The 24013-nt window shown below is 39.7% G+C and overlaps 1 protein-coding gene across 1 annotated transcript in view; it reads right to left on the bottom strand.

Moving 5' to 3' along the window:
• Nucleotides 1-7327: 7327 nt before the first annotated feature.
• Nucleotides 7328-24013, bottom strand: part of CCDC15 (coiled-coil domain containing 15) — a 104145-nt gene continuing 87459 nt past the window's right edge. The window contains exons 14-16 of the mRNA XM_025357338.1: nt 10040-10216; nt 9574-9722; nt 7328-8083 (exon numbers count right to left, since the gene is read on the bottom strand). Of these exons, the coding sequence (XP_025213123.1) occupies nt 7962-8083; nt 9574-9722; nt 10040-10216 (448 nt within the window). The 3' untranslated portion in view covers nt 7328-7961. The remainder of the gene's footprint in view (nt 8084-9573; nt 9723-10039; nt 10217-24013) is intronic.

The raw sequence follows: 24013 nt of genomic DNA, 5'->3' as shown, positions 1-24013 counted from the left end.
TCTTTCACCCAACAGAGTGGGTCCAGCATGCCAGGAGGCTATTTCCTTTTCTCTTCCTCTATAACAGCTGCAATCTCCCAAATGTTTTTTTCTAAGAAGTATGAAAAAATGTTTAAGATAGGGCACAAGTAAATTATGCTCACCATACTCAGAGAGAAACTGAAGGACATATTTTACTTCTAAAAACAGAATCTAAGTAAATAAACACAGAAAAATAATACCTGCTGCCTCCTTTATCAAACCTTAAATGTCTAGAAGATATAAAAGCAAGAGTTTCTAGCCTCTGTACCCAGTGGGTCATCAATAAAGTTGTTGACTGTCCATCATAAAAATGTTAAATAGGTAAGGGTGAGGCCTGGACAATTAAGTAATATCCAGGAACAATGGAAGGGAGAGGACACAGAAGTTTACTAAGTCAAAGCAACTGGAGCAAGCTGTTTCACGTTGCACGCCTAGGAAAACATGTCATACATGCTTTCTGATTGTTGTTATAGGAAAAGTACAGCATATATATCCCCTGCTACTACCATAATCCTGGAATTAACTCTATCACATATACATTTTCACCTCTTGCTATGGGTTCTGGAAATTAATAAAGTTCCCTTCTAGGTAAGAGCTAAAGCTAAGCTTTCATGGGGTTGTGCCTCTCTTGGTGGGCTCATGTCCACATGCTCCTCTAGCCGTCTGTTCTGCCCTTCTATTCCACTGTGACCTACAGAAATTGCATCTACTCAGACAACACAATCAATCCTGGAGTTACAGTAGAGGAGAATAAACTTGTTCCACCCTTATCTCACTGTCCACAAGTAAAACCTACCATCACTCCACATATCAGCATGAAGAACGAATGAACTGAAAAATGAGAAACAGTGAGGTCAAAACTATAAAACAAATAATAAATTCCTAGAAAGTTAGAACTATAGGGTAGATGGAGGCCACTTAGTATAACCCTCTTATTTTACAAAAGAGGAAAGTGCTGCCCAGAGAAACCAAATTATTTGCTCCAAATCACTATGGCAATGAAAACCTGGAAAACAAAGTAAAATGATTCCTAATAACCTTTTTAGTAAACAGCATATTAGGTAAAAGTACTAATCATGTAGAAATATTTGGAATGTTTTAAAGACAAATTTATTGATTCATTTAACAAGTATTGATCGAGAGCCTATTACACAGCAGGCATAGCCTTAAGAACTGAGGCTGCAGCATTAAACAAAAAGAGACAAGAATCTCTGTCCTCATGAAGTATACAAATTAGTGGGGACACAGAGAAAATAAATATTAGCAAAATATATAGTATGTCATACAGCTGTAAGTGTCATGAAGAAAAAGAAAGGAAAGGGGATATAGAGTACCTGTGTTTGGGGGCCAGGGGGAAGACTGCATTTAAAAATAGCATGGTCAAGGAAGGCCCTCTGATAAGCCACATTTGAGCAAAGATTTGAAGGAGGTAAGGAGGTGGCCAAAAATTTTCTAAGGAAGACATGTCTCCAGGCAAACAACAAATGAAAAAGCCCTGAAGTAAAAGTGTCCCTAGAATGTCCAAAGAAGAATAAAGTCAATGTGGCTGAGTAGAGTGAATGAGGAGAAGGGCAGTTGGAGATAAAGCCTCAGAAGTAACAGGCATCAGATTGTGTAGGGCCTGTATGACATCGTAAGGGCTCCAGTTTTCCCTGAGCAAAATGCATAGCCAAAGGAGGCTTTGAGCAGAGAAATGGCATGATCTTAATTATTTTCACTGTTTTGGCTGCTGTGCTAAGAGCAGTTTATAGGAGGCAAGTATGGAAGCAAGAAACCAACTTGGGAGCTACTGCAAGAACTCAGATGACATATCATGATGACTTGGACCAGGGTTGTAGTGGGGAAGGCACTGAAAAATAATTACATTTTGAGTATATTTTCAAGGTGGAGCCAATAAGGATTGGATATGGGTTGTTTAAGAAAAGAATGAAGGTTGACTGCACACTTTTTTTTTTGGCCACAAGAAACAGAGGATGGAGTTGTTGTTTTCTGAGATGGGGAAGACTATAGTAAGGAAAACATTTTTTTGTTGGTTGGTTTTATTGGTGAGTGTGTGCAATGATAGAGATCAGAAGGTTGGTTTTGGGATATATTAATATTAAGTATGGCAGCTGTATTGAGAAAATACATAAGGTCCAAACAGGAAGATTACTTGGGAAACTCTTACAATAATCCATGAGAGAGAGAATGGTGGGTGGATCAGGCATATGGCAAAGGGAGCCATGAGAACTGCAGATCTATTATGAAGGTAGAACTGAAATGATTTGCTGATGGAGTGATGAAAGATGAGCAGCGGAGGAGGGAGTCAATGATTTTCATGAGGATTTTGGCCTCAATAACTAGAAAGATGCAACTGCTATTAACTGATATGAGGAAGACTGTGGGAGGAGCAAATCTGTGAAAAACTAAATGTCAAGTAGGCAGTCAGGGTTAGATGAGTCCGGAGGTTAGAGAACAGCTGCAGACCAGATATATAAGTTTGAGAGCTATCAGTATATAGATAATATTTAAAACCATGAGATAAGAAGAGATCACCAAAAGATCAAGTGAAAAGCAAGACAGAAAAGAAGTCCAAGGATTGAGCCCCAGGATACTCCAATATTAAGGGACTGAAGATGGGGGAGAAACAGCAAAACAACAACAACAAAAAACAAAAACAAAAACAAAAAACCTAAGAAGCTATAGCCAGTTGAAGTTGGAAGAAAAATAAAAAGCCCTAGTGTTGTAGGAACCAGGTAATAAGGTACTTCAAAAAAAAAAAAAAAGATTGATTAATTATGTTTAATTCTGTTGACAGGTAAGTAAGTAAGACAATAAGATGGAATCTGAGAATGACCATTGGATTTATCAGTGTGGAAGTTTTGGGTGACTTTAATAAGAGTACTTTTATTAAGAGGTAAAGGCAAATAGTCTCACTAAAATGCACCTGAGAGACAATGTGAGGAGAGGAATAGGAGCAGCAAATACGTACAACTCAAGGATTTTTGTTATGAAAGGAAGCAGGGAAGTTCAGTGGCAGCTGAAGGAAGATGTGGGATAAAGAAAGGTGTTTTTTTTTCTTCCTCTCTCCTTTTTTTTTTTTTTTTTAAGCTGGTTGGTTTTTAAGATGGGCAAAATTACAATATGCTTATAAACTGATAGTAATACTCTAGTAGTCAGAAGAAAAACTGATGATGCAGAAGAGAGAGGGAAGAAATGCTGAAGAAATGTCCTTGAGTAGATGGGAGGGCATTGGATCTAGCCACATGCCAGGGTAGGCCTAAGATAGGAGAACGAACAGTTCATCCACATTAACAGGAATTAACAGATGCAAGTAGGTGGGTAGGTATGATGGTGGAAACTTGTGATGTTTCCTTTTGATTGCTTATTTTTTCAGTGACACAGGAAGCACTGTCACCAACTGGTAGTGAAGGTAAGGAAAAACCTATAGGAAGTTTGAGGAAAGTTTGAGTAAGATGAAACAGTCATCTAGGAAATGTTCATTCTTACTTAATCATTTTTCAATTGAAATGCCTGCCATTTACCCTGTTTGAAATTCGGGACTCAAATTTAATCCTGTCCCCCTTGCACTCCTACTGCCCAAATCAAAATCTACTCATTTCGGCTCAGTTCTTTATCTTTACCTCTTCTTTCTTATAGGCCCCTGCTAATCTAGAAAATTGGTAGAATATTTCTATACAACTCTGATTTCACACACTTGTAAACTAAAAAACAAAACAAAACAGAACAAACAAAAAAAAAACCACTTAAGATTCCAGGCTCCTTTCCAAAGTACACTGATCCAATCCAAACAGGATTCACCATACTACCATCACAAAGGGTCATGAGACTCAGGTTTCCTCGTTGGTAGCTGCTACTCAGCATTCTCTAACTCCGCAAACATAAATCATTAGACATTGTCTACATATAACCAAATTATAATGAAAAGCATACATATTCTCACATGAAATTTATATTCATAGGCTAAAAGAAGACCTGAAAGACTCCTAATCTAATGCAAGATCTAATCCCATCATAATTCTACTACTAACTTGATGTCAAACAAGTCAGTTCACCTGTTTCAGATTACCAAACCAAAAAAAAAAAAAAAGTATAATCAAACAAGCAAAATAAAATTGTTATATAAGACCAAAGAAAGAAATAAAAACCAATACAACTTATCCTGGTAATGCAAAGTAATTTAGCACCTGAAAACAATGTAATACAGCATATTAACAGGAAAAAAGGACAAAGAATACATGATAATAATAAATGCAGAAAGAGTATTTGACAAAATTCAACACCTTTCCATAATAAAAACACTCAACAAACTAGTAATAGAAAGAAACTTCCTCAACTTGAAAAAGAACATCCACTGTTAACATCCTATATAGTGGTGAAGGACTAAATGCTTTCCACTTAAAATCAGAAACAGGACAAGGACGTCCAGTTTGCCATTTCTATAAAACATTGTACTGGATATTCTAGCCAGGGCAATTAGGCAAGGAAAAGAAATAAAAGGCTATTTATAGATGACAAGATCTTATATATAAACAATCCTAAGGTTTTCTCTAAAAAACTATTAATAAGCCGCAAAAAAGTAAACTGTATTTCTTTATACCTGTGATAAACAATCTGCAAGAAAACAATTCAATTTACAAAAGCATCAAAGAATAAAATACTTAGAAATAAACCTAAGGAAATAAATGCAAATGTTATGCTTTGAAAACTATAAAACATTGTTGAAGGAAATGAAAGAAAATCTAAATGAACGGGCAGACACCCTATGTTCATAAGTCAGATGGCAACAGTCCCCAAATTCATCAATAGATTTAACGTAATCCTTATCAGAATCCCAGCCAGCTTTTTGTAGGAGGGTGATCTTAAAATTCATATGAAAATGCAAGGGACTTAGAGGAGCAAAACAATCTTGAAAAAGAACAAAGTTGGAAGCCTCACACTTCCAAACTTCAAAACTCACTACAGAGCTACAGTAATCAAGACAGATTGCACTGGCGTAAAGTAAAACATATAAATCAATGGAACACAACTGAGAGTTCAGAAATAGAAGTTCATGTGTATTTTCAATCTACTGGGGCAAATAATAGTATTTTTCAACAAATAGTATTGGGATCCTGGTTATCTATATACAAAAGAATGAAGCTGGAACACTACCTAACACCATACACAAAAACTTACTCAAAATGGCCTACAGACCTAAATATAAGAGCTAAAACTACACGACTTTTAGAGGAACACTTAGGAGTAAATATTTGTGACCCTGAATTAGGTAATGGTTTCTTACATAAGACAACAGAAGCACAAACCACAAAATAAAAAGTAGATAAAATAGACTTTGTCAAAATTTAAAATTTTTGTGCTGCAAAGAAAATCACAGAGAAAGTGAAAAAACAATCCCCAGAATGGGAGAAAATATTTGCAAATCATACATATGATAAGAAACCTATACGTAGAATACACTGAGAACACTTACAACTCAATAATAAAAAGACAAGTAACCCAACTACAACGTGAACAGAGGATCTGAAAAGCCAGTTCTCTGAAAGACATAAAGTATATGAAAAGATGCTCAACATTAACAGCCATGAGGAAATGGAAATTAAAAATACAGTGAAATATCACTTTACACCCACTGGGATGGCTATAAGCAAAGACACAGATAATGACAAGTGTTGGTGAACATGTGAAGAAATCTGAACCCTTATATATTGTTGGTGGAAATGTAAAATGCTGCAGTCATTTTGAAAAGTTTGCGGTTTCTCAAAAGGTTAAACAGAGCTGCCAGAAGACCCAGTAATTCCACTCCCAGGTATATATCCAAAAGAAATGAAAATATATGTCGACAGAAAAACTTGCAAACAAATGGTCATAGCAGTGTTCGTAATAGCCAAGAGGTAGAAACAATTCAAATGTCTATCAACTGATAAATGGATAAATAAAATGTGGTATATCCATAGAATAAAGCACTATTCAGCAATGAAAAGCAATGAAATACTGATACATGCTACAAGATAGATATGTTTGAAAACATGTTAAATGAAAAAATCTATCACAAAAGATCACATCTGATATATTCCATTTACATGAAAAGTCCACAATAGGCCAATCTATAGGGCAGAAAGTAATTAGTGATTGCCTATGGTTGGAGGGGCATTTTGGGAGAGAAAACGGGGAATGACTACCAATGGGTATGAGGGATTCCTTTATTTTCTATTTAAAAAATTTTTAATTGTGGTAAAAACACATAACCTAAAATTTAACATCATAACCATTTTTTAAGTGTACAGTTCAGTAGTGTTAAGTGTACTCACATTGTTGTGAAACAGATCTCCAGAGCCATTTCATCCTGCAAAACTGCAACTGTATACTCCTTAAACAAAGCTCTCCATATCCTCCTACTTCCAGCTCCTGGCAACCACTATTTTACTTTCTGTCTCTACTAATTTGACTACCTAAAGTACTGCATATGACAGTATTTGTCCTTCTGTGACTGCTTTTTTCACTTAGCATAGTGTTGCAGTGTGTGACAGGGTTTCCTTCCTTTTTAAGACTGAATATTTTATTGAATATATCATATATTATTTACTATTTATCCACTGATGGACATTTGAGTTGCTTCCACCTTGGCTATTATTAATAATGCCACTATAAACATGGGTGTGCAAATACCTGTTTGAGATTCTACTTTCAATTCTTTTGGAGATATACCTTGAAATGAGATTGCTGGATCATGGGGGCTTCTTATTTTAGAGTGAAAATTTTAAAGTGGTTATGGTTGCACAACCAGTGAATATACTAAAAACCACTGAATTATACGCATTAAATGTGTCAATTATATATAATATGTGAATGATATCTCAATAGAGCTGTTAAAAAATACAATGCTTAAAGGCTGAATCAAGTTATAATTACTTCAAGGATTTTGGCTGAACTAGATAATCTGGTTACATAACTACAATCTTGTTCATGTAATTCTAATTATTTTCAAAGCCTTGGCTAGATGTTTAGGCTTTTATTTATTTATTTTGAGCACAAGCCTAAGTGCTTCTTCAGCACTGTACATCAGAGAACGTAGAAAAAAGAAACTGTCAGTATGTATATTCAATCATAATATTAAACCTTTTCATATTTTGTATCAGGAAAAATTGCAAGGAAATAACAAAAAATTACGGCAATTTTTATTTTATTTGCCCTGTAGCCATGTCATTCACCAGGATTTTAAAAATAGGGAAATAAAGAATTTACTCACTTTGACTCGAGATTCACTTTTTCAAATGTCACTCACAATTATTTCACATAGAGGATATTCAAAAGACAAAGGATTTATTTACCTTTTCTGCAACAGAAAATTACACAATTAAAAATTCCTATGTCTAGTGTCACTGAATGGGGAAAGAGGCAATATATTTTTAAAAACAAGAGAAAAAATTTTGAGAAAAAAAGGTGCAACAAATTTAAATTCTTATAATCTTGAATTCTTATATACATCTAGAAAAGGTAATGGCAATATAGATGGCCACTGATGTTCAGAAACACATTTCATCACTTTCTTTTCTGCTTCATCCAGACATTTTCAGTATTGTCAAGCTCAAAAACACAGTTTTAGAAAGATGATAAATGAGAGAATCTCAAAGATTTCACATGAGCTCTCTGATCAGAGCAGAGCAAAGTAAGAGAAGCCTTACTTGTCTGATCATATTTTAAAATAATAGGCTCCATATGGTTCACAAGAAAGAAGAGACGAGTAAGTCAGCTTTTAATCTTGGTTCCAAGGCAGATAAAAACAATGATTACAATCTAATTATAAAGACAGTTATTACATGAGACAGTATTTCTTTCCAGAGTATATATTTTATAACTTGAACAGCTTTTCTTAAATAATCTCTCAGGGCTGATTTTAAGTAAAAGCCAAAATACTACCAGTTAATTTCAGATTCTTATTATAGATTTTTCAAAGTCCGCCTGTGTGCAGAAGCAAAATTATGAATTGCGACTCGAAGAGCTGAATTACCCCCAGGGACATCACAGGAATTGATGAATGAATGTAGTGCCCGAGTATATGCTGCAAAAAAAGGTTTGCACAGCAATGAATAAAGTCAAATTCTAAACAACTCTACCAGCCTCCATCTTATTAGTACTGCTTCTCTACCAAGAGTCTTACAAGTAACTATCTATCGAATACATATTTATTGAGTACTTACTATATGACAAGCACTCTGTGAGGACAGAAAAGATAATAGAGAGTATGGACACAAAAATAATTAAGTTGCCATGTAATACTTCCAAACCAGAGGTATATACAAAATGTCATCATAGGCCAGGCACAGTGGCTCACACCTGTAATTCCAGCACTTTGGGAGGCTGAAGCAGGCAAATCACTTGAGGTCAGGAGTTCGAGATCAGCCTGGCCAACATGGCAAAACCTCATATCTACTAAAAATACAAAAACTAGCTGGATGTGGTGGCGCAAACCTGTAATCCCAGATATTTGGTAGGCTAAGGCACTTGAACCCAGGAGGCAGAGGTTGCAGTGAGCTGAGATCGTGCCACTGCACTCTGGCCTGGATGACAGAGCAAGACTGTCTCAAAAAAAAAAAAATGTCATCATAGAATGAAGCTGGGAATGAATGTACAACTACCTAGGACAGGATGGAAGACTCCCAGAAGTGGTAACACTTAAGATGAGTTTTGAAGAAATAACAAGAGTAAAGGAAAGAACACAGAGAACTGAGTGTGTCAGGTGCAAAAGGAGTGAACAATATGGCACATACTGGGAATAGCAACTTTGATAAGGCTGGAGTAGGGCCCAGAGCCAGAGAGAAAATACACCAAATATGCCATGCATCTTATACCGCAATGGGGAGCCCTAGAGGTTTTAGAATAGGGAAATGGCATAATTAGATTTGTGTTTTTTAAAATAAAGCTGGTAAGAAACTCATATCATACAGATGAAGCACTAGGAATATATATACTGGCAGTATTCCTAGTGTATACATGAGGGCTACATAATCTTTACACTATATAAATCAATGTATTTAAGGATGCATAGGAAATAGAAATATTAAAGACAATATGAAGGACTAAGTTTTCTCTACCTGGGATGCTCCTGATAGAGTTTATACTGTTTCTTATTTTCCTCGGTCCCTCCTGGCAGAACCAGCAATCTAATGTGGATATACATGGTAATACATCCATGTTACCTACCATTAAAGTATTTAGGTAATAGGGAATTCAACTGGATAGAGTCCTAACTTACATAAAAGGCAAATTCTAATAGTCTTCAGTTAAAGGACCTGGAACTGAAGTCCTTCTACAGTAGAATGAGCTGAAAATATTTCCCCAGCATAAATGGAGACAAGAAGATAACAGATCTCCAAGAGAAATATAACTCATTATAATTTTTTCATTGCCTCATATAGTTATTTTAAAAAGGGTTTATAACAGTCTCTGACACATAGTAAGCACTCAATAAATGGTAAATTACTACTACCACTACTCTTATTGATTTTTCTTGTTGCCATTAGGCCCTGACTATTCCTTCAAGAAACTTACCCCTGTGGTTTTTATAGAAAATACAGTTGTTGGCACAGGTATCAGGATGAGCGTCCCAAAAATCAGGACCACAACAACATAGTGGAGGTAAAGTAATATTATACAGCTGCATTTTCTCCTGGATTTGGGCTCGTAAAGCTTCTACATATCTGTAAAAATAAAGTATGATCAGGCAAAGTGAACTACTAGAAAGAAAGTGAGCATGAATCCTGACTTTACAGCCAGCTTTAACTGTTAAATCTATTTCATATCTCTGAGCCTTGATATTTCCTCTTTGTACTGGGAAAAATGCAGGGCTACACCCAAGAAGTATTAGGCAATCAAAAAATTTGGTTAAGTTATGAACTCCTAAATGAGGAAAAGTATGAAAAGACACAATCAATTCTCTTCTAAGGAAAATGAGAACAATGACTTTCTACCAAGTCTCCTCTAGAGCCAGAATATCATGAAGACCTTTTCAAATTACCTCAGGTATTCTTTTTCTCTCTGTTGTTGTTTTTCTCTGGCTCCTTTTATTTCTTCAAGTTCTAACTGGGCTAATATCTCACTCATTTTCTCTCCTGAATATGGATCTTCATGAAAGTTCACTCTTAGGATCCTCTGCTCTTCAGCATAACGTTCTTGCTCTCTCTTTTTCTTAATTCTGAGAATAAAATCATAACATGGTTAGGAATTTCCTAAAATTATTATTTAAAATTAGCTTCTTTATCCAAATAACTCAAGAAATTCCCAGAAACTAAGGAGTCAGGAAATCAGTTTAATATCCCAAGGATATCTTCAAAAATTTCTGCTGGCTGCTTTATCTCCTCTCAAAGAGAAATGAGCAATAGCTACTATTAGAAGAGTTTTTCCAGGCTAGGTGTGGTGGCTCATGCCTGTAATCCCAGCACTTTGAGAGGCCAAGGCAGATGGATAACATGAGGCCAGGAATTCCAGACCAGCCTGGCCAACATGGTGAAAACCCATCTCTACTAAAAATACAAAAATTAGCCGGGCAGTGGTGGCACGGGCCTGTAATCCCAGCTACTCAGGAGGCTGAGGCTGGAGGATCACTTGAACCCAGCAGGCAGAGGTTGTAGTGAGCTGAAATTGCACCACTGCACTCCAGCCTGAGCGACAGAGCAAGTCTTCTATCTCAAAAAAAAAAAGTTTTTCTGTAAGAATGTAGCACAACAGTCTTTTCAGATTAAAACTACAAGTAAACAGGGCTTCTGCTTCTGACCAAAACAGAGTAACAGGAACCACATTTGCCCTCCAATCTTAAGCCACCAAAAAAATTTTAAAAGTTTTAAAAAGTACACAAATCAAACAAATACAAGAAATGATGGTTTTCAAGACACTGGACACCAGGTAACAAATGACACTGCTCTTTGACAGACGGGAAACAAGTGAAGTAAACCCTATAACTGCCAGAGATTACTGCCTTGGAAGGTTCCAGGCAGTGGCGCAGGGCAGGGAAATTGAAGTGAAGCCTGATGGGCTCTATGAATTGAAGAGATGGAGTTAAGAGTGCAGGGAGACAAAGGCAATTAGAGTTCACAGGACAAAGTACCAGAGAGAAGAAAGTTGCCCAGAGACAGCATCCCAGAGATGAACAGAGAGTCTCCTGGTACACAGCAGAGCACTGATTGGTGTATGTATGCGGTGAAATAACCTGAGGCTAGGGAGAGAACCATCCAAAATAAAAGAGAACAGTGACTAGAGTCCACATAGCTCCAGGAATAATTGGTCCTTATTTCCACCAATCAAACTTGAAAAACTTGTATTTCACAGAACATTAGGTAGAGTATTCAGAATGATCTTATCTGAGCAGTAGGGAATAAAAACTAATCCTAGACTGAGTACTACACCAGACTCACCTGACAAGTTATAAAAGCAAGTCCTCAAATGAACTTAACTGTATGCCAAAACCAGGTTCAAGAATGTAAAGACATCCAGCAACTAACATGGTAAAACTCACAACATTGGGCATCCAACCAAAGATTACTAAGAACACAAAGAGGCAGAAAAACACAACTCACAATCAGGAGAATAATCAATCAAAACGACCTAGAACTGACACAGTTGTTAGAATTAGCAGAGAAAAACACTAAAGTAGTTACTACAAATATATTTTATATGTTCCAAATGTTAGGATATAAAAAAGACAAATCAAACTTCTAAAGATGAAAACTACAATTTTAAGACTATGATTCGAGATTTAAAAAACAGTGGATGGGAATACTACCAGCATAGATATTGCAGAAGTAAATCTGAAAACATAACAATAGAAACCATCCAAAGTGAAACACACAAAAAAAATCTGAAATGACAAAAAGAGTACAAAATAACACCAAACTAATCATATTAAAAATGGACAAAGGACTTGAATAAACATTTCTCCAAAGATGATATACAAATTGGCTAACATGCATACGAAAAGATGCTCAACATCACTAATCATCAGAAAAAGGCAAACTGAAACCACAATGAAATGATCACCTCACACCCAATAGGATACTTACTATCAAAAAAATAAAAAATAACAGGTGTTGGTGAGGATGTGAGAAATTGAAAGCCTTGTACACTGTTGTTGGAGCTATAAAATGGTATAACCCCTATGGAAAATAGCATAGACGCTCCGTAAAAAACTATAAACACAGCCATCATATAGTCTTACTTCTGGGTACATATTCAAAAGAAAGCAAGAGTCTCCAAGAGATGTCTGTACACACATGTTCCTAACAGTGCTAATTCTTAATAGGTAAGAGGCAGAATCAGTCCAAATGTCCACTGATGGATGAATAAACAAAATATATTCTATACATAAAATGGAATATTATTTAGCCTTAAAAATAAAACTGTGTCACATTAAACAACATGGATGAGCCTTAAGGACACAATACTAAGTGAAATAAGTCAGTTACAAAAAGACAAATAATGTATAATTCTACTCACATGAAGGTCTAAAGTAGATGTGATGGTTAATACTGAGTGTCAGCTTGACTGGATTGAAGGATACAAAGTATTGATCCTGGGTGTGTCTGTGAGGGCATTGCCAAAGGAGATTACCATTTGAGTCAGTGGGCTAGGAAAGGCAGACTCACCTTAACCTCAGTGGGCACAATCTAATCAGCTGCCAGCAAGGCTAGAATACAAGCAAGCAGAAAAATGTGAAAAGAGAGACTGGCCTAGCCTCCCAGCCTACATCTTTCTCCCATGCTGGATGCTTCCTGCTCTCGAACATTGGACTCCAAGTTCTTTAGTTTTGGAACTGGGACTGGCTCTCCTTGCTCCTCAGCCTGCAGATGGCCTATTGTGGGACCTTGTGGTCATGTGAGTTAATACTTAATAAACTCCTTTTGTGCGCGTGTGTGCGCGCACGCGCGCACGCACACACACACACACACACACACACACACACACACACTCCATTAGTTCTGTCCCTCTAAAGAACCCTGACTAATATAGATTTTGGTACCAGGAGTGGTTCCAGAGGAACAGAGTATTAAAGATGGAGTTCTTTTGTTGGTTTGGGGGTTTCTGCAGTTGGCTACTTAATATGATGAAACCCAAAAATGCTAAGGACTCTACTTCTAATAGTATGAAGAACACGATAGTCCTTGGCGTGAACTGTGTAAAGAGTTATGTCAAATAAATCCATTTGACATTCGCAATTCATCGCTCGTGAGAGGCAAGGAGTTTAGTGACTCTATATAAAATACCTTTGACCATATGTGGAGCATCAAGGAACATAATGAAGTTGGTTGGCTACTCCTAAGTTCACTGGACAAAGTGATGAAAGAAAATGATGAACTCACGGATTCTAACTCCTGACTTCAGAAGCAGATACTGAGCCTCAAATCTTCTAAGATTGCCCTGAGTAAGAGTCTTATCACCTGTAGAGAAAGACCTGAAATTGTAGAAAATCAGACATAAGCTCTTATCATGCAAGTGGCTGACCTGCAATGAAAGTTGCATGCACAGCCTTGACAGGTGTCTACTGTTAAAGTGAAGGCATTGATTGGAAAAGAATGGGACCCTGCAACTCAGAATGGGGATGTGTGGGAGGACCCTGATGACACTGGGGACACTGAGCCTGTAAACTCTGATGAACCTTTTTTGCCAGAAGAAACAGCTTCCCCATCCCCAAGGATAGTGGCAACATCCCCTCCCCAACCCATGCTGCCATCAGCATTTCCACCTTTGTCTGAGGAGATAAACCCTGTGATGCATGAGACAACAGTGATGGCCTCCCCTGAGGCAGTTGCCAGGCAAGATAATGTTGATTCTCCTCAGGAGCCACCCCCAAAATCCTGTTTGTTTCTAGACCTATAACTGGATTAAAGTCCCGGTGGGCCCTTAGAGGTCAGGTTGAGAGTGTGACCCATGAAGAAGTGTGCTACACTCGAAAAGAACTGCTTGAGTTTTCTAATTTATGTAAACAGAAATCTGGAGAGCACGCACGGGAATGGATATTAAGGGTGTGGGATAATGGTGGAAGAAACAGAGTTGCATCAGGCTGAATTTATTGATTTGGGCTCGCCCACTAAGTAGGGACTCTGCATTTAATGTTGCAGCTCAGAGAGTTAAAAAAGGTTCTAATAGCTTATTTGCTTGGTTGGCTGAAATATGGAGTAAAAGATGGCCCACTGTGAGTGAGCTGGAAATGCCTGATCTCCCTTGGTTTAACGTACAGGAAGGGATCCAAAGGCTTAGGGAGATTGAGATGATGGAGTGGATTAGTCACTTTAGACCTACTCATCCCAACTGGGAGGGTCCAGAAGATATAACCTTGACCAATGTCTTGCGAAACAGATTTGTAAGGGCAGCACCTACATCTTTGAAGAGTCCTGTAATTGCTCTTCTCTGTATGTCAGATCTAACAGTGGGAACCACAGTCACTTAACTACAAAATTTAAATACAATGGGAATAATTGGATTCCAAAGTGGCAGGGGCCAAGTGGCAGCACTCAACCATCAAAGGCAACATGGGTGTAGCTACTGTAATAGACAGCAGAGGCAAAGCGGCAATTAGAATAGCCTGACTTATGTAGAGCTCTGGCACTGGCTAATTACTCATGGTGTTCCTAGAAGTGAAACTGACAGGAAGCCTACTGCATTCCTACTTAATTTATATAAGCAGAAAACTTCTATGTCAAATGGACAAAAGATTAATTTAAAGTATAAAAACAGAGAATCATGGCCCCTCAATCAATTTCCAGACTTGAGCCAGTTTACAGACCCAGAGTCCCTTGAATAAAGGGGAGGCCGGTCCCCTTGAGGAAGGACCCCACTACATTACCGACAATTTATGCAGTGAATCTTTCTCCCATCCTTTCCCAAGGAGACCTCTGGCCTTTCACCAGGGTAACTGTGCACTGGGGAAAGGGAAATGATCAGACGTTTCGGGGACTACTGGACATTGGCTCTGAGCTGACACTGAATCCAGGGGACCCAAAACGTCATTGTGGTCCTCCAGTTAAAGAAGGGGCTTATGGAGGTCAGGTAATTAATGGAGTTTTAGCTCAGGTCTGACTTACAGTGGGTCTGGTGAGTCCCCAGACTCATCCTATGGTCATTTTCCCAGTGCCAGAATGTATAATTGGCACAGACATACTCAGCAGCAGGCAGAACCCCCACATTGGCTGATTGGTAGGGTAAGGGCTATTATAGTGGGAAAGGCCAAATGGAAGCCATTAGAGCTGCCTCTACCTAGAAAAATAGTATATCAAAAACAATATTGCATCCCTGGAGGGACTGCAGCAATTCGTGCCATGATCAAGGACTCAAAAGATGCAGGGTTGGTGATTCCCGCCACATCCTCATTCAACTCTCCCATTTGTCCTGTGCAGAAGACAATGGATCCTGGAGAATGACAGTGGATTATCATAAGTTTAACCAAGTGGTGACCCCAATTGCAGCTGCTGTACCAGACGTGGTTTCATTGCTTGAGCAAATTAACACATCTCCTGGTACCTGGTATGCAGCCATTGACTTGGCAAATGCCTTTTTCTCCATTCCTGTCCATAAGGTCCATCAGAAGCAACTTGCCTTCAGCTGGCTAGGCCAGCAATATACCTTTACTGTCCTACCTCAGGGGTGTATTAGCTCTCCGGCTTTGTCATAATCTTATTCAGAGAGATCTTGATCACTTTCTACTTCCACAAGATACCACGCTGGTCCACTACATTGATGACATTACGCTGATTAGATCCAGTGAGCGAGAAGTAGCAAACACACTGAATTTATTGGTGAGACATTTGCATGCCAGAGGATGGGAAATAAATCTGACTAAAATTCAGGGAACTTCTACCTCAGTAAAATGTCTAGGGGTCCAGTGGTGTGGGGCCTGTCAAGATATTCCTTCCTACAATCACAAAAGAGACACAATGCCTAGTGGGCCGATTTGGATTTTGGTGTCGACACATTCCTCATTTAGGTGTGTTAACCCAGACTGGCTCTCCTTGCTCCTCAGCCTGCAGATGGCCTACTGTGGGACCTTGTGATCATGTGAGTTAATACTTACTTTCAAGTGACCTGAAAGGCTGCCAGTTTAGAGTGGGGTCCAGAACAGAAGGCTCTACAACAGGTCCAGGCTGCTGGGCAAGCTGCTCTGCCACTTGGGGCATATGACTCAGCAGATCCAATGGTGCCTGAGGTGTCAGAGGCAGATAAGGATGCTGTTTGGAGCCTTTGGCAGGCCCCCATAGGTGAAACACAGCACAGGCCTCTAGGATTTTGGAGCAAGGCCCTGCCATCTTCTGCAGATAACTACTCTCCTTTTGAGAGACAGCTCCTAGCCTGTTACTGGGCTTTGGTGAAAACTGAAGGATCATCAAGTTACCATGTGACCTGAACTACTTATCATGAAGTGGGTGCTTTGTGACCCATCTGCCATAAAGCAGGTCATACAAAGCAGCAGTCCATCATCAAATGGAAGTGGTATATACGTGATCAGGCTTGGGCAGGTCCTGAAGGCACAAGTAAGTTACATGAGGAAGTGGCTCAAATGCCCATGGTCTCCATTCCTGCCACCCTGCCTTCTCTCCCCCAGCCTGCACCAATGGCCTCTTGGGGAGTTCCCTATGATCAACTGGCAGAGGAAAAGAAGACTAGGGCCTGGTTCACAGATGGTTCCGCGCACTATGCAGGCATCACCTGAAAGTGGACAGCTGCAGAACTTCAGTCCCTTTCCAGGACATCCCTGAAGGACAGCAGTGAAGGGAAATCTTCCCAGTGGGCAGAACTTCGAGCAGTGCACCTGGTTGTGCACTTTGCATGGAAGGAGAAATGGCCAGATGTGCCATTATATACTGACTCATCGGCTGTAGCCAATGGTTTGACTGGATGGTCAGGGACTTGAAAGAAGCATGATTGAAAAACTGGTGACAAAGAAATCTGGGGAAGAGTTATGTGAATGGACCTCTCTGAGGGGTAAAAAACTATGAAGATATTTGTATCCCATGAGAGTGCTCACCAACAGGTGAACTCAGTAGAGAAGGATTTTAATAATGAAGTGGATAGGATGACCCATTCTGTGGACATCACTCACCCTCTTTCCCCAGCCACCCATCATCACCCAATGGGCCCATGAACAAAGTAGCCATGGTGGCAGGGATGGAGGTTACACATGGGCTCAGCAACATGGACTGCCATTCACCAAGGCTGACCTGGCTACAGCCACTGCTGAGCGTCCACTTTGCCAGCAGAAGAGAGAAACACTGAGCCCTCAATATGGCACCATTCCTCAGGGTGATCAGCCAGCTATCTGGTGGCAGGTTGATTATACTGGACCTCTTCCATCATGTAAAGGGCAGAGGTTTGTCTTCACTGGAATAGACACTGACTCCAGATATGGGTTTGCCTATTCTGCACGCAATGCTTCTGCCAAGACTACCATCTGTGTACTCACAGAATGCCTTATCCACCGTCATGGTATTCTACACAGCACTACCTCTGACTTTACAGCTGAAGAAGTGCGGCAGTGGGCTTCTGCTCATGGAATTTACTGGTTTTATCAGTTCCCATCATCCTGAAGCAGCTGGATTGATAGAATGATGGGATGTCCTTTTGAAGTCACAATTACAATGCCAACTAGGTGACAATACTTTGCAGGGCTGGGGCAAAGTTCTCCAGAAGGCTGTGTATGCTCTGAATCAGCTTCCAATATATGGTACTGTTCCTCCCATAGCCAGGATTAATGGGTCCAGGAATCAAGGGGTGGAGGTGGCACCACTCACCATCACCCCTAGTGATCCACTAGCAAAATTTTTGCTTCCTGTTCCCACGATATTACATTCTGCTGGCCTAGAGGTCTTAGTTCCAGAGGAATGCTGCCATCAGGAGACACAATCAACTGGAAGTTAACCTGGCTACCTGGACACTTTGGGCTCCTCCTGCCTTTAAGTCAATAGGCTAAAAAGGGAGATACAGTGTTGGCTGGGGTGACCGACCTGAACTTTCGAGATGAAATCAGTCTACTACTCCTCAACAGAGGTAAGGAGTATGCATGGAATACAGGAGGTCTATTAGGGCGTCTCTTAGTATTACCATGCCCTGTGATTAAGGTCAATGGGAAACTACAACAGCCCAGGCAGGACTACAAATGACCCAGACCCTTCAGGAGTGAAGGTTTGGGTCACTCCACCAGGAAAAAACCAAGACCCTCTGAGGTACTTGCTGAAGGCAAGTAGAAGAAGGTGGTCATCATACCAGCTACAATCATGTGACCAGTGCAGAAACAAGGACTGCAACTGTCATGAGTATTTCCTTCTTCTTTTGTTAAAAACATGTTTGTGCAAGTATACACCTGTACTAAGAAAATACCTTCATTTTATTTCCTCTCTCCTTTATCATGTGACATAGATTTATTGATTTCACATCAGCATTTAAGTATTGTTAACTTTATGTAATAGTATTTTGGTTGGGGATTTGTGTGTTTCCGGTTGTATGAAGAATAGTTGAAGCTAGGCATAATTAGGATCTTATTTTTGTCTTTATTTGAAGATTATGTATGATCTCAGGAGATGTGTATGGGCTCAAGTTGACAAGGGGTAGACTTGTGATAGTCAATACTGAGCGTCAGTTTGCTTGGATTGAAGGATACAAAGTATTGATCCTGGGTCTGTCTGTGAGGGTGTTGCCAAAGGAGATTAACATTTGAGTCAGTGGGCTGGGAAAGGCAGAGCCACTCTTACTCCGGGTTGGCAAAAATCTAATCAGCTGCCAGCAAGGCTAGAATATAAGCAGACAGAAAAACGTAAAAAGAAAGACCAGCCTAGCCTCCCAGACTGTATCTTTCTTGTGTGCTGAATGCTTCCTGCCTTCAAACATCGGACTCCAGGTACTTTTGTTTTGGGACTCAGAGTGGTTGTTCTTGCTCCTCAGCCTGCAGATGGCCTATTGTGGGACCTTGTGACCATGTGAGTTAATACTTAATAAACTCCCCCTTATATATATTTATCTATTCCATCAGTTCCGTCCCTCTAGAGAACCCTAACACAGTAGTCAAATTCATAGAATTAGAAAATGAAATGGGTCCTAGCCAGAGCAATCGGGCAAGAGAAAGAAATAACATCTAAACTTGAAAAGAAGAAGTCAAACTGTCACTGTTTGCTGATTATATGATCATATACCTAGAAAACCCTAAAGACTCATCCAAAAAGCTCCTAGAACTGATAAATGAACTCAGTAAAGTTTCAGGATATAAAATCAATGTAGTGCTATACACCGACAATGACCAAGCTGAGAATCAAATCAAGAACTCCATCCCTTTCACAACAGCAGCAAACAAACAAACAAACAAACACCAACCTTAGGAATATACTTAACTAAAGGGGTGAAAGATCTCTACAAGAAAAACTATAAAACACTGCTGAAAGAAATCATAGATGACATAAACAAATGGAAACACATCCCATCCTCATGGATAGGTAGAATCAACATTGTTAAAATGATGATACTGCCAAAAGCCACCTACAGATTCAATGCAATTCCCATCAAAATACCACCATCATTCTTCACAGAAATAGAAAAAAAGAATGCTGACATTCATACGAAAACAAAAAAGGAGCCCACATAGACCAAGCAATACTAAGAAAAGAGAACAAACCTGAAGGCATCACATTATTCAATTTCAAACTATACTACAAGACTATAGATACCAAAGCAGCATAGTATGCGTACATACTTAGTACCTGTAGTACATACATAGTACAGGCACATAGACCAATGGAACAAATTAGAGAACCTAGAAATAAAGTTGAATACTTACAGCTAACTGAATAGGGTAAGGACACCCTATTCAGTAAATGGCATTGGAATAACTGGCAAGCCACACGTAGAAGAATAAAACTGGATCCTCATCTCTCAGCTTATAAAAAATCAACTCAAGATGGACCAAAGACTTAAACCTAAGACCTGAAACTATAAAAATTTTAAAAGATAACATCAAAAGAACTGTTCTAGACATTGGGTTAGGCAAAGAATTCATGGCTAAGAACCCAAAAGCAACTGCAGCAAAAACAAAAATAAATATACAGTACCTAATTAAACTAAAAAGATTATACACAGCAAAAGAAATAATTAGCAGAGCAAACAGACAACCCAAAGAGTGGGAGAAAATAATTGCAAACTGTGCATCCAACAAAGGACCAATATCCAGAATCTACAAAGAACTCAAATCAGTAAGAAAAAAACAAATAATCCCATTGAAAAGTGGGCAAAGGACATGAATTTGAAATTCCCAAAAGAAGATATTCAAACAGCCATCAAACATATGAAAAAATGCTCAACATCATTACTTATCAGGGAAATGCATATTAAAACCACAATGAGATATCACCTTACTCCTGCAAGAATGGTCATACTTTAAAAATAAAACAAAATAGATGTTGGCATGGATGTGGTGAAAAGGGAACACTTACTCTGCTAGTAGGAATGTAAACTAGTACAAAACATCATGAAGATTCCTTAAAGAACTAAAAGTAGAAATGCCATTCAATCCAGCAATCCCACTACTGGGTATCTACCCAAAGGAAAAGAAGTCATTATATGAAAAAGACACCGGTACAGGCATATTTATAGAAGCACAATTTGCAACTGCAAAAATATGGAACCAACATAAATGTCCATCAACCAATGAGTGGATAAAGAAAATGTGGTGTTTATATACACCATGTAATACTATTCAGCCATAAAATGAAATAAAATAATGGCTTTTGCAGCAACTTGGATGGAGTTGGAGGTTATTACTCTAAGTGAAGTAACTCAGGAATGGAAAACCAAATATTGTGTGTTCTCGCTTATAAGTGGGAGCTAAGCTATGAGGATGCAAAGACGTAAGAATAATAGAATGGACTTCTGGGGCTTTGGGGGAAGAGTGGGAAGGGGTGAGAAATAAAAGACTACATATTGGGTACAGTGTACATTGCTCAGGTGATGGGTGCACCAAAATCTCAGAAATCATCACTAAAGAACTTATCCATGTAACCAAAAGTCATCTGTTCCCCAACAGCTACTGAAATAAAATAAAATTTAAAGAATAAATAAATACAAACAAACAACATAAAACGGTAGTTACCAGGAGCTGGAGGTAAGAAGAGTTGCTTAACAGGTACAGAATTTCAGATGTGGAGGAAGCAGGGCAAGATAGCCAAATAGAAGCCTCCGCCAATCATCCTCCCCAAAGGAACACCAAATTTTAAAACTATCTACATAAAAAGCATTTTCCAAAGGACCAAAAATCGGGTGAGCAATCACAGAACCTGGTTTTAACTTCATATTGCCGAAAGAAGCACTGAAGAGGGTAGGAAAGACAGTCCTTGAATTACCTACACTACTCCTTCCTCATTCCCCGACAGACACCACATGGCGTGGAGGGAGAATCTATGCACTTGGGGGTCGGGAGGTAGAGCATTTGTGGGACTCTGTAATGGAACACAGTGCTGCTAACACCAGGCAGAACACAGCTGGTGGCCAAAGAAGGTGCATTTAGACCAGCCTCAGCCAGAGAGGAATTGTCCATCCAGGTGGTTGGAATTTCAGTTTCAGCACACCTCACCACCACAGGCTAAAGTGCTCTGGGGTCCTAAACAAACTTGAAAGGCTGTGTAGGTCACAAAAACTACAATTCTTGGGCAAGTACTATTGCTGTTCAGGGCTCAAAGCCAGCTAGTGAGATGCCAGCTGGGGTAGCTAAGGGAGTGCAGGTGCCACCCCTCCCCCAACCCCAGGCAGCATAGCTCACAGCTCCAAAATAGAACCCTATCTTTGCTTGAGGAGAAAAGAGAAAAGAGTAAAGAGGACTTTGTCTTGCAACTTGGATACCAGCTAAGCCACAATAGGATAGGGCACTGGGCGTTGTCAGGCCTCCATTCCAGGCCATAACTCCTGGATGATATTTCTAGACAGACTCTAGACCAGAAGGTAACATGCAGCCTTGAAGAGAAGAACCCAGTACTAGCAGGATTCATCACCTGCTGACTAAAGAGCCCTTGTGCCCTGAATAATCAGGCGTGACCCAGCACACAATCACAACTGTGGTGGCTACAAGGAGCGATCCCCTTCTATGTGAGAAAAGAAGAGGAAAGAGGTAAAAGGACTTTATCTTGAGCTCAGGTACCAGCTCAGCCACAGTGGGGAAGAGCCTTAAATCGACTCTTGGGGTTCCCGATTCTAGGCCTTGGCCCTTAGACAAGATCTGTGGACCTACCCTGGGCCAGAGGGGAGCCCATTGCTCTGAAAGATGAGTCCCAGGTCCAGTAGCATTCACCACAAGCTGACTCAAGAGCCCATGGGCCTTAAGTGAACACTGCAGTACTGTGGCAGTACTCCCCATGAGCCCATGGTGATGGTAAACATGGAAAGAGACTCCTCTGCCTGGGAAAAAGGGGAGGACAGAGTGGGAAGGTCTTTATCCAGTAGTTTTGGCACTAGCTCAAGCCATAACAGAATAGAGCACCAGGTAGATTTCTAAGGTTCCCATCTCCAGGTCCTGGCTCCCAGACAGCATCTCTGGACCCACCCAGGGCCAGGGGGAACTCACAACCCTTAAGGGAAGAACACAAGACTCACTAGCTTCACCACCTGCTGACTGTAGAGCCCTAGGATCTTGAGGAAACACAGGCAGTAGCCAGATAGTAGTTATAGCTGGCCTTGGGAAAGACCCAGTGCGATACTGCTCTCAGGTCAGACTCAGAGTAATCCCAGTGGTGGTGGCCACAAGGGTGTTTGTGTTACCCCTCTCCCAGCTCCAGGCAGCTCAGCACAGAGACAAACTCCATTTATTTGAGAGTCTAAGAAAAAACAACAGAGTCTCTACCTGGTAATCCAGAGAATTGTTCCAGATCTTATCCAAGACCACCAAGGTTGTACCTACACAAGTCTGCAAGAACCACAGCGTGACTGCGCTTCAGATACCTCCTAATGCAGATATGGCTACTGTGACCAAAAACTTAGATTATAACACGCAAGTATCACTGAACACCTGGAAAGCGTTCCCAAAAAGGATGAGTACAAACAAGTCCAAATTGCAAAGACTACAATAAATACTTAATTCTTCAATAGCCAGACGCTGATAAACATCCACAATCATCAAGACCATCCAGAAAAAGATGATACCACCAGATGAACTAAATAAGGCACCAGGAACCAATCACAGAGAGATAGAGATATGTGACCTCTCAGACACAGAATTCAAAATAGCTGTTTTGAGGAACTCAAGGAAATTCAAAATAACACAGAGAAGGAATTCAGTATCCTATCAGATAAATTCAACAAAAATTGAAATAATTAAAAAGAATCAACCAGGCACAATGGCTCATGCCTGTAATCCCAGCACTTTGGGAGGCCGAGGCAGGTGGATTACCTGGGGTCAGGAGTTCAAGACCAGCCTGATCAACATGGTGAAACTCCGTCTCTACTTAAAAAAACACAAAAATTAGCCGGGCGTGGTAGTGGGCACCTGTAATCCCAGCTACTCGGGAGGCTGAGGCAGAAGAATAGCTTGAATCCGGGAGGTGGAGGTTGCAGTGAGCCAAGATCACGCCATTGCACTCCAGCCTGGGCGATAACAGTGAAACTCCATCTCAAAAAACAAAAAACACACACACACACACAAACAAAACAAAACAAAACAAAAAAACACCAGAAATTCTAAACTTAAAAACTGCAACTGACATACTGAAGAATGCATCAGAGTCTCTTAGTAGCAGAAATGATGAAGCAGAAGACAGAATTAGTGAGCCTGAAGAAAGGCTATTTGAAAATACACAGTCACAGGAGACAAAAGAAAAAAAGAACAGAAAAGAATGAAGCATACCTACAAAATCTAAAAACTAATAGCCTCGAAAGGGCAAATCTAAGAGTTATTGATCTTAAACAGGAGGCAGAGGGAGGAGGTGGAAAGTTTATTCAAAAGGATAATAACAGAGAACTTTCCAAACCTAGAAGACATCAA

The sequence above is a fragment of the Theropithecus gelada genome, chromosome 14 (genome assembly GCF_003255815.1).
Source record: "Theropithecus gelada isolate Dixy chromosome 14, Tgel_1.0, whole genome shotgun sequence".
NCBI classification, from domain to species: domain Eukaryota; kingdom Metazoa; phylum Chordata; class Mammalia; order Primates; family Cercopithecidae; genus Theropithecus; species Theropithecus gelada.
The sequence above is the reverse complement of the archived record's forward strand: the minus strand, read 5'-3'. Positions and strand labels throughout refer to the sequence as shown.